The sequence below is a fragment of the Micropterus dolomieu genome, linkage group LG08, assembly GCF_021292245.1.
Source record: "Micropterus dolomieu isolate WLL.071019.BEF.003 ecotype Adirondacks linkage group LG08, ASM2129224v1, whole genome shotgun sequence".
In the NCBI taxonomy this organism is placed as follows: Eukaryota; Metazoa; Chordata; class Actinopteri; order Centrarchiformes; family Centrarchidae; genus Micropterus; species Micropterus dolomieu.
In genome coordinates this window covers 31,865,144-31,877,419 of record NC_060157.1, presented here as the reverse complement: position 1 = coordinate 31,877,419, position 12,276 = coordinate 31,865,144, and the positions used below count along the sequence as shown (strand labels likewise).

General features: G+C 44.7%; 1 protein-coding gene across 1 annotated transcript in view; it reads left to right on the top strand.

Moving 5' to 3' along the window:
* Nucleotides 1–12,276, top strand: part of LOC123975019 (paired box protein Pax-7-like) — a 20,958-nt gene that overhangs the window by 6,793 nt on the left and 1,889 nt on the right. The window contains exon 3 of the mRNA XM_046056109.1: nt 10,245–10,512. Within this exon, the coding sequence (XP_045912065.1) occupies nt 10,245–10,512 (268 nt within the window). The remainder of the gene's footprint in view (nt 1–10,244; nt 10,513–12,276) is intronic.

Below are 12,276 nucleotides of genomic sequence, written 5' to 3'. Positions count from 1 at the left end.
ACCAGGACCACACCCCTAAATGCACTGAAGCAACTGCCATGTGATTGGTTGATTAGATAATTGCATTAATGAGAAATTGAACAGGTGTTCCTAATAATCCTTTAGGTGAGTGTATATATACCTTAATATAGTGTGTTATTTATTAATTTAAATTTAAGCATTTAATTTAAAGAGAATTCAGGTTTGAAGAGATTAAAATGTGCTGCCCCCTTCTACAAACAGATGAAATCTTGACATTGTTATTCTTTCTTATTTTCTGCAGTTTGGTTGAAATGTTAAAATCTGAATCATCACCCTGTTCAGCCTTCAGGTGTGTTTATGAGCTTACCATCCGCTGTCATGTGTTAGCACAGAGCACCAACATATGAGCATATGAATAAGAATTTAAATCTAAACAGCTCCAGTAAATTCGTTTGATTGAAATGTTATTCATCCCTGACATGAGATGCATTCTGTGTTTATTGTCCTCTCGCTCTGAAAGAGTCCCAGTAGCAGCAGAAGCGTTTCCATTATGGGTTCACTGCTGCTGACCCTTTCATCGTGTTCCCAGGCATTTACATGAGATAACAATGTAGAGGGAGATTTCCTAAGATCCCACTTCAAAATTGCAGGAAGCCCATATGCTGTACGTCTGACAGGCAATAATTCAATTTGAAACAGCTATATTGCATTTGGAATGTAATTCACACAAGCCATTTCTGCGCCGCCTCCTCTCAGACTGAATGGAAAGACTTTCATGTGGAGATGGAGTGTGCAGCCAATTCCAAGTCTTATTGACAGAAAGACAAAAATGACAGTATGAAATGCCGTCGCTGTGATGGCACTGCATGTGTAAATAGAAACCCCCACCTTGCAGAAATAAAGCTTCTTTTTTTAAACCACACGTTTTGACAAATTCCCATAAATCTATTTTGCTTTGGAGCGCTCTGAGTTCTTCCTTCAGTCAGACAGCCACTGATGCTGGACCGCTAATCCTTTTCTGTCAGGTCAGACAACTTAGTGACCTGCCACTGCAGATGAAACTCTTACTTCCCACAGTGACCCCGACACATCAACACATCACAGTGAGAAAGAACACATTCCTCCTCGCGCTCTCATTTCCTCCCGGTTTGTTGTGAGAGGAAGATTTAGCCTGCTTTGGAATGGAGGAGCTCTCTGGCTCGCTATTTGATGTCGGGGTGAGAGATAGAGAGAGAGAGAGGGGGCGAGTAAGGATAGAATAGAGTGGCTTTCAGTGTTGGGGGATCAGAGCTGCTTTGGTTCTCCAGCTCTGTCTCTTTGATCCATATCCCCAGGCCTGCCTGCCTGCCTGCCTGCCTCGCTAACTCAGGCCTCTGCTCGTGATTCCTGACAACTGTCGGCCTGAGATAAGGAGGTGGGGGTGGGGGGACGTGTGTGTGTGTGTGGGGGGGGGGGGGGGGGGGGGGGGGGCTCGTCTACCCCCACTCCCCCACCCTGCACACTGCACTGCTACCACATGCACTTCCACTAACATTAACAACAACCTATTTTTAAAAAACGTGTGGAAGCCTCACAGGGACCCTGATGAAGGGCACCCCAATCCTGTGCCTGTCCCCCTGCAGCCCCCGGTTCACAAGAAGAGCACCCCGATCCTGTGCCCGTCCCCCTGCAGCCCCCAGTTCACAATAAGTGCACCCCTATCCTGTGCCCGTCCCCCTGCAGCCCCCAGTTCACAATAACTGCACCCCTATCCTGTGCCCGTCCCCCTGTAGCCCCCAGTTCACAATAAGTGCACCCCTATCCTGTGCCCGTCCCCCTGTAGCCCCCAGTTCACAATAAGTGCACCCCTATCCTGTGCCCGTCCCCCTGCAGCCCCCAGTTCACAAGAAGAGCACCCTGATCCTGTGGCCATACCCCTGCAGCCCCCAGTTCACAAGAAGAGCGCCCCGATCCTTCAACCGTCTCCCCGCAACCCCCAGTTCACAGGAAGAACACCTCGATCCTGTGCCCATCCCCCTATAGCCCCCAGTTCACAATAAGAGCACCCCGATCCTGAGCCCATTGACTTGCAGTCCCCAGTTCAAAGAAGATTGCCTCCATTCTGTGCCCGTCACCCCAGTTAAAGGGGCGTTTGTCTGTGTGCACCTGCATGTCAATGAGTGGAGCCTAATGTTAGTCTCAGCTGCTATTAAAACGTGCAGAGCTAAGCCCTTTGCCTGGGCCTGCTGTCAACTGGCACGCTCCCATGTCAACAAATCAAAAAGGATGAGCACATATATTTATATCATTCCCATAATGAGGAGCAGAGTGTGTGTGTGTGTGTGTGTGTGTGGGGGGGGGGGTGTTAATTAGAAATCGCCGGGAAAAACAGATGCTGCTTCAGTTTGGCATGAAGCAAAGAGCTTTATAGCAAATAAATAAATAAAAGACAAGACCTACTCAAGAAAGCTGCCAGAGGAGCAGAGGAATTTAAATCACACCACGATGGAATGTTTGTAGGATATATTTTTCTTTATTTATGGCTCCTCTCTTCCTCCCTCAGTGGAAACTAACAGAGCCCAGGGTGCTGTCTGCCTGGCTGAGTGGGTGGAACGTGTTAAGCCCCTCTGGTTCCTCTGCTCTGGATCAAATGTAGGCGTCGACCGGCTGCAGAGCACCAACAACTACAACCTCAAACACATCTGCTGTTCTACTCATTCCAGATACCTTCACATCTCTGATACAGTGTCCTGTAGAAAATCACTGAGGCATTGCACAAGGATTTTAAATTCTTTTCTGGATTTTACAGGAAGCCAAAGCAGGGAGGCTACAACAGGAGAAATGTGATCTCTTTTCCTGATTCCTGTCAGAACACGTGCTGCAGCATTCTGCATCAGCAACCTAGAAGGGTTAGGGTTAGACTAGTTTTTCTGCATCATTTTTAGACAGTATGTTCCTGATTTTTGCAATATTACGTAGGTGAAAAAAGGCGGTCCTTGAAATTTGCTTAATGTGATACTTAAACAACATGTCCTGATCAGTGATAACTCCAAGATTCCTCACAATGGTCAGGGCGATGCCATCAAGGGAAACTATATCTTTAGATAATGCGTGACGGAGGTGCTTAGGCCCCAGAACAATAACTTCAGTTTTATCTGAGTTTAACATTAGATCCTGTATCGGAGTATCGTCTGCATAACAATGAAAGTTTATGGAGTGTTTTCCTGATAATATTGCCTAGAGGAAGCATATATAAAGTGAAGAGGATTAGTCCGAGCACAGATCCTTGTGGAACTCCATGACTAACTTTGGCATGCATGGAGGACTCATAGTTAACATGTACAAACTGAAATCGATCTGATAAAAAGGACTTAAACCAGCTTAGAGCGGTTCCTTTTAATGCCAATGAAATATTCCAGTCTCTGCAATAGGATCTGATGGTCAATGGTATCAAAAGCAGCACTAAGATCTAATAAAACCAGTACAGAGACAAGTCCTTTGTAAGGAGGTCGTTAGTAATTTTCAGCAGTGCTGTCTCTGTGCTATGATGAGCTCTAAATCCTGACTGAAAATCCTCAAATAAACTATTGCTCTGTAGAAAGTCACACAGCTGTTTGGCAACTGCTTTCTCCAGAACCTTGGAGAGAAATGGAAGGTTAGATATAGGTCTATAGTTGGCTAAAACATCCGGATCAAGTTTGGGCTTTTTCAGAAGAGGTTTAATTACAGCTACTTTAAAGTACTGTGGTACATAGCCTGTTGATAAAGATAGATTGATCATATCTAGTATAGAAGTGCTGACTAAGGGTAAAACATCTTTAAGCAACCTAGTCGGGATGGGGTCTAAGAGGCAGGTTGATGGTTTAGATGAAGAAATTATTCTATTTGTAGATGTTAGTTGGTAAAGATTGAAGGAAGCAAAACAGTCTAAACATATATCTGGTTTTACAGCTGTTTCTAAGGTTCCTGAGTTTAGAGATAAGTCGGTGCCCTAGTGCACTGAGCTATGAGGGGAAAGGGTGCCGTGTGTTGGTACCAGATGCTGAAGGACGTGAGAAAGCGTAGCTATTGGATGCTCTGGGAATAAGAACGGGCTGGTATAAACTATATAATATCTGTTGTGAAAGCCACAGGCTCATTCCTCCAGGGCATTTATGGTGTTGCAGTACCTACTGCACTGCATACAGTGGACATGATTGTCTTATTTGGAAAGTTGCAAGAATGATCAGACACATTTCTGACACCGGGCAGACAGGTGTGTGTGTGGGTGTCACCTTTAACCTTTCACATACTTAACCTGACTGTGTTCCCTAAATTACCTTTCTGTAAAGTGGAAGCACCAAGCTGAGCTGAATAACAAAGAGTTGCTGTGGAGACGGTCAGTGAGGGATGGTAATATGTGGCACACAGATAAATCTGCACACCTCTGCTCTCTCTCATCACTTCATCTGTTAGAGACTCCTCATGCTGTTTGAGATGGAGGCTTATCACAATATACACCCTCTGTGTGTGTGTGTGTGTGTGTGTGTGTGTTAGATTTCACTACAGAGATGACCTTTACTCACATACGTCATGTCTTTATTCTGACTTCAGTGAATATCTCTACAGTTTAATTGTGACTCTGGGAGATGCATCGATATGATATTTAGACTTTCTATTACTGTAGAACCGTGAAGCAGAACAGCTGTAGTCACATTTAACAATGAGAGGAAACCAAATACTCGATATTAACAAATCCACAATTTAGCTCAGGTGTTTCTTTCTTTTAGAAGCGGCACAGCACCACAGTGCTGCATGTTGGGGCTGCATCCAACAAACAAGGACCTTTTGCAGTGTTCATGTGTGGAGGTGAGAGGGTGAGCTGGGTTTGAGCTGTTCTCATCTTTCATTCTGTTACTTTACATATGAACAACCAGCACTGTGCATGTGTTGGAGGAAAGACTTTCTGAAAGTGCGTTACCCCGTTTGGATGATTCAGGTCTTGCCCCACTTTCTCTCAGCAGGCTGTGTCACCTGTAGCTGTTCACAACAGAGGTTTTCACCTTTAGATGTGGTTGGACGATACGTTGTACGTGTTTGAAACATGATGCATTGACACTCCTAGCTTGTCTAGTGCAACCCAGTATTACCAAGTTATAGCCTTGTCCCACCTTGTCACTGGTGCTCCGGCCGCTGTGTGATTTCAGCTCAGTATGGAGGGAGCAGTGATGAATTAAACATGTAATATCAGCAGTGTAATATAGCGTGTTGTGGTGATACTTAAAGGAATGATGATGACGTATTACCCAGGCTATAAAAATGAATCTGAATGATTGACACACGGTGCTTATTCAATCTGCTGTGCACATGTTTTGACACCACTGGACACCTTGAGGACATTGTCTAATGTTGAAGAAGCCCTGCATCAGCTCCTGGCTACAGTCTCTGTAATCAGCGGACTGCAGCTGCAGACGCAGCTTAGAAATCCACAAAGAAGAGTGCAAACAAAACAACAGCTGAGGACATTCAAACTGTTGTTTCTGTGTGAAATGGTTGTTTATCTGAAGGATGCATATCATATTCATTTACTGATACCAGCTGCTGTTTAGAAGGTGAAAGGGTATACCGAATGAGCTACAGTACAGTGCATGTTAATGACCAGAGCTCAGTACAACCAGAACAGTATCTGTAGATCTGAGGCCACAGGTCCACCTGCAAGCAGACCATCAGTAATAGCTCTACTGCAGACCACTTCCTTTTTTAGTGCTGCTGAATGTTAGCAGCGGCAGAGGTGCTGCTAGGTGTATTTGGACAAAGCCAGGCTAGCTGTTTCCCCCTGCTTACAGTGTTTACGCTAAGCTAGGCTAACTATGTCCTGACTCCAGCTCTGTACTGACACATAGACGTGAGATCACCTTACTGATATAGACCAGAGTTGTGTGGGGGTGCGTCACCTGTTGCATCATTAATGGAGGATTTGAGGGGACACTTTGGTGTCCATACTGACACAACAACTGTTGCTGATATTATCACAGGCCAACTTTTAATACCATGAAGAAGAATCCCCTGACCCCCAGTACCTGCAGGTGTCTGAAATACCTGTTTCATATATTTGACTGTAGAGATGTTGACGTGTCCTGACAGACTGTCAGTCAGCTGCATGAGCACAGTGAATCCTTTCTCAGAGAAATCCTGCTCCATGCATTAACCTTTATGTCTGCTGCCTCTTTATAAAGGACCTGATCTTATCGATCAGCATTGATCATCGTACAATGATGCCACACTTACACATGATCATGAACATGCCGTCAGATCTAGCTGTTTTCATATTTCAGCTCCTTCCTCTGCCGAAACATGCTTGTTATTCAAACCTGATTCTTCTTCCTGGAGCTTTTATTTGTTACCTTGGTTCTCAGTCAGTTCTCCCGGTTCTAGGCTATCTGATTCATTCTCTCCTCCACCCTGCCTGATTTTACTGATTAGGAACATCAGTCGGCCCACTTCATGTGATGGTCACAGAGAAAAGTTGGCCTGAGACCCCATCACTGGCTCTCCAGTTGGCTCCCTGAGATCTAATCACTCTACATAAATGGCATTGAAAGCGTAGCCTGTAGTAAAAAGGCCTGTTATCTACATGTGGCCTGGCACAGTAATGACTGTCTGTCTGCTCTTCTCACTCTCAGAAGGAAAGTCAATAAGCTAAAATGTCTAGCTATCCCTTTAACAAGCAGACCAGCACGTATTTCACTCCTCCACCCCTCTACCTACCATGGAAGACCAGTAAAACCATACAACAAAGTGTTCATCCTCCTGCAGCTTTACTGATTCCAGCAAAGTAGAAATCTTCAAATGATGATCATGAGAGAGACGAACTAAAGGCTGATAACAAGTCAGCCTCAAATCCAAAATATGAAATTACATCCAAAACTAATATTCACACGTAATTTCGGGTTAATCAATTTGTTAATTCCTTCATGATGATAACAACATTAATGGTGATTTCTAATTTCTTTATTATTATTATTCATTTATCTGACGCTTTTTATCCGAAGCAACTTACAATTCCTATCGCATGCCTCAGGAGCAACGAGGGGTTAAGTGTCTTGCTCAAGGACACAATGGTGGATGGGTCACAGTGGGGGATTCAACCTGGGTCTCTCACACCAAAGACATGTGTCTTATCCATTGCCCCATCACCACTTTTTTATCCATATTGTAAAAGACATTTTAACCTCAATGTGACTTCCTAGTTAAATAAAGGTCCTGACATGATCTACACCTACTGGCTGAAGAAACTAACTGCCTGGCAGCATAAATGAACCAACTGTTGATGGATGGAACCCACCCAGAATGGTTAACCCATGACGGACAGTCCTGATCATGAAGGATCCTCAGAATGGAACAATCCCATCCAACTACTGGCCAATAACCTGCCTCTGCACAACATCGGAGCTCCTGTCAGGCATCATAGTGGCTAAGATGAGTAGGCACATGGCTCAATACATGGACAAGGCCCTGAAGGGAATGGGCAGAAATTCCAGGGGAGCCAAGCACCAGCTACTGGTTGATAGAGCAGTCACTCGAGACTGCAAGACCAGGCAGACTAATCAGTGCACCGCCTGGATTGACTGCAAGAAAGCCTATGACTCAATTCCACATAAATGTACAAGATCAACAGGACACTAATAGCTTTCATCAAGAACTTAATCGGGCTGTGGAAAACAAGTCTGAAAGCCAACTCAAAGCCAATTGCACAAGTCACCATCAAGTGCAGCATATACCAAGGTAATGCACTATCCCTGCTGCTGTTCTGCATAGGCCTGAACCCCCTCAGCCAGATAAGTACAAAGACTGGCTATGGATACCGGTTCCGAAGTGGAACAACCATCAGTCACCTCCTCTACATGGATGACATCAAGCTGTATGCCAGAAATGAGCGAGATATCGAATCACTGATCCACACTACCAGGATCTACAGCAACGACATTTGGACTAGACAAGTTGGTCGCATGGTATCAAAAAGAGGGAAAATGATCAGAACCGAGGGGATTGAACTACCAGAAGGCCACATTGCAGATGTTCAGGACAGCTACAGATACCTTGGGGTGCCGCAGGCTAACGGAAACCATGAGGAGGCAACAAGGAAGTCCGCCACAGCCAAATACCTACAGAGAGTAAGGCAGGTCCGGAAAAGTCAGCTAAATGGGAAGAACAAGATCCAAGCCATCAACACATACGCCCTGCCAGTCATCAGATACCCCGCTGGTATAATAAACTGGCCAAAGGAGGAGATAGAGGCCACTGACATCAGAATCAGAATCCGCTTTATTGCCAGGTATGTGTACACATATGAGGAATTTGACTCAGGATTGTACTCACGATGTGCTTACTCGTACAAAAATACCATAACACAATAATAAAATAATAATAAAAATAAATCAGACACAAACTACAGTATAGACAACACTAATATACACACTATGAACAAAACAATATAGACATATTGACAAATAATGCAGTGATCAGAGTGCAAAGGATGCAAGAGTAAACTATTATTCTCATTATGTACATGTTGAAGGTGGATATGATATACAGGTACACATACATGCACACATGTACACATGTACACAGTGTGATGGAGCATAGTGCAAAGGATCCTGGAAAAAATAAATAAGACCTATTACCTTATGACCTGAGGTAGGTGTATTGGTATACAGTATACAATATGACATAGTATGAACAGCACTGAAATAGAAGACATCAAGGCAAGAAAGCTCCTCACAATGCATGGAGGATTTCACCCCAAATCCAGCACCCTGAGACTGTACACCAAGCGTAGCGAGGGAGGCCGATGGCTAGTGAGTGATAAAACCACTGTCCAGGATGAAACGACAAAGATCCAGGAGTACATCAGGAAGTTGCCCCCCCAAAGATGAAGGGCTTAGTGAGTACCTCAGGCAGCAGAAATCCGAGGGTGAGGACAAGGAAGAAGAAGAACCTTCATGGAGCGACAAGCCACTGCACAGCATGTACTACAGACAAATCGAAGAAGTGGCTGATGCCCCTGAGACAGTACAGCACATAACAGCAGGGTGTAAGATGCAGGCAGGAAGTGCGTACATGGAACGCCATAACCAGGTAGCTGGCATAGTGTACAGGAACATCTGCCATGAGTATGGACTGGTCCCAAGTCCCAAGGTCAAAATGGTAGTTGAGAATGACTGAGCTAAGATCCTGTGGGACTTCAAGATCCAGACTGACAAACTGATGATGGCTAACCAACCAGACATCGTGTTGATCGACAAACAGCAGAAGAAGGGTGCAGTGATAGATGTGGCAATCCCAAGTGACAGCAACATCAAGAAGAAGGACCACGAGAAGCTTGAGAAATACCAAGGGCTGAAAGAGGAGCTGGAAAAGATGTGGAGAGTAAAAGCAACAGTGGTGTCAGTGGTAATCGGAGCACTGGGGGCTGTGACCCCCAAACTGGGAGAGTGGCTACAGCAGATTCCAGGTAAAACATCAGAGGTCTCTGTCCGGAAGAGTGCAGGCCTAGGAACAGCTAAGATACTGCGCAGAACCCTCAAACTCCCAGGCCTCTGGTAGAGGACCCGAGCTTGAGGATGACACATACCACCCCACAAGGGGTGAGAGGGGATATATATATATTTATTTTTTTATTTTTTTTACCAGGAAGTCTCAGTGAGATCAAAAATCTCTTTAACAAGAGAGACCTGGCCACTGGCCATATATAATATTTATATTGATATACATTGATATATATGTTTTGACAGATTATTTCATGTGTATTGATTTCCAGAAGCTGTGGTCACAAACATCAGAAGATGACGAGGACACAGGTCACTGCCACTAATCAATAATCAATTCCTATTGAAATCATCATGGAGCCTACAGCCAGTTCAGTGTATTAGATAAGATTCTGATGGGGTTATCAATAAGCAGGTAGAAGATGAAAAAGGAAGGTTACTGTTCACCTTTGCCCTGAATGTTGCTCATCTCCCTGACAGTGGCTGATTATTAACAACATAATGAACATGTAACTTTTCTTAAAGCTTCACCACATGTGTAGCTGAACTTTGCAGTTTACCCCGAGGGTAGAAAAAGGTTTCATCCTGTGGGCAGGATGGATGTTTCAAGACAATCTGCTTGTTAGATTGTGGAACATTGAAGCTCAGATGGTCATCAACGTGATTAAAAATGATTTTCATGAATATTCTGACCTGTGTTTGTTGAGATGTGGTGTTCTGAAGCATACTGTTGGAAAGAAGCAGCGTCCTGATGGCGTGTTCTCCTCTGTGTTGCAGGTGATGAGCATCCTGAGTAACCCCAGCGGCGTTTCCTCACAGCCACAACACGACTTCTCCATCTCGCCGCTCCACAGCGCCTTGGACTCGTCTCCATCCAACGCCATCTCAGCCAGCTGCAGCCAGCGCTCGACCGAGGCCTCCATTAAGACGGTGGACAGCCTCCCATCATCCCAGTCCTACTGCCCCCCCACATACAGCACCACCGGCTACAGCATGGACCCATCTGTGGCAGCCGCCGGCTACCAGTACAGCCAGTATGGCCAGAGTGAGTCCTGCTGCTTCAGACAAACCAACATCAGCACCATTTTCATTTATAGCATGTGTTCTGCTTTAATGTCGGGAGCCATATGCAGTCGACGTTAGCTGACGCTGATGTAACTTAACATTAGCTGCATAGCTTTATGTGGCCTGTCTCATCATTGTTTATCACAAACTTGACTTAGGAACCAGTTCTCACCACTGTCACACAGTTAGCACTGTATTAGCTACTTCCCTCAATATGTTAAATATATTAGGTAGCTTGTGCATATAGCTATGTGGCAAATAGCCGTCAAGTAACCGAAACTAGTGCCCTGAAACATACAGTATATATGGTTTATACACTGGTAGCTAACTTAATATGTACAGCTAACATTTAGTACGTTTTACATCCAATCAAAGTCAGGATGTTACCAAATACACCAGACAATGTACTCCACGAGACCATGACAAGACTGAGACCTTCAATAAGTGGTCTCAAGACCGAGACTGATCACGAGTACCACAACACTAAGCCTTCCTGTCTAACCTTTTGACTAAAGCCGCCCCCTCAGTCCATGATACTAAATGGAAATGCGCCTGTGGTCGGCATGTTTCGGTAGCTACTGCTGACGGAGATGGTTTGCTTGTCTTGGCCCTCAGAGTTCCAATCTCTAGACTTCCTGCTTTCCTTAGTCAGGGTTCCACGAACTAAACCCCAGCCGACATTCTTTGTGGGCATGAATGTTCTAGGAATACTCCTGCACTCTGATACACCGCAGTCATATCCTAAACAAAGGTCTATCTCCACAGAGTTCCTTCGCAGACTCACATTAATCTGGGCTCAACACCAGTTCATCCTCAGGGCAGCCCACAGTCCTGGCTGCCACAACAGCATCGCTGATTCACTGTTTCGTTTCAGACACTTGGCCCCAGAATCAGATTTTCCACCAGTTTTCTACCACAACATTCACCCTAACCCTGAGATGGAACCCCCACACGGAGTCTCTTCAGTACATCCAACCACAGCAGCCTTCTTCCACCATCACCGCTTTACGTCCACATCACACAACATCCCCACCTTCTAAATTTCTATTAAACCTTTAAATGGCATGTTCTTGTCCTTTTAAATTTCTGCTCTTATCTTTTTTAATGTGTAAGCACTTTGAGCTGCCAGTTGAACTTCAGATTCATCCAATATAAAAAGAATTATTAGGAAAACTGTGTGGCTACCCAACCCTTTCACCAGACAAGAACGCTTCTGCAAATCTCTGTATTTGTTCAGTAACAAAAAGATTATGTCCTATTCCAATAGTTTGGCAGCTACAGTATGGTTAGGCAACACGTTTTCAGTCTCAGCTCATCAAATACTGCCGCCTGGTCAGTGGCCCTCGGCTTCAACACATGATGTGCAGGGTTCTGTGGTCTAGTTAGCAACAATAAATATGCTATGTCTGGTTAGATTGCAGAGATTTAATAAAAACGTCTGACAGGATGTGACCTCCTCCCTGCTGCATGGAGCTCAGATGTTGGTGTTGGATGTAAATCATGAGGGGCCGAAGCAATCCTACCATGCTGCCACACATCATCCAAGTTTATTACAACTTTGCTTTTTAATTTTGTCAGTTATGATAACGTTTTACTCACCAAAGAGATTTTCCTTTAAACTGTGTCTGAGAACCAAAATGGCTGCTGACTTCACAGCAATGAGACTCATTTCATTAAGAGAATATCTGCAATGTTATAACTGATCCTTTGTGATGGGAGGTTTGAGGCTGTGCCCCCCCCCCCC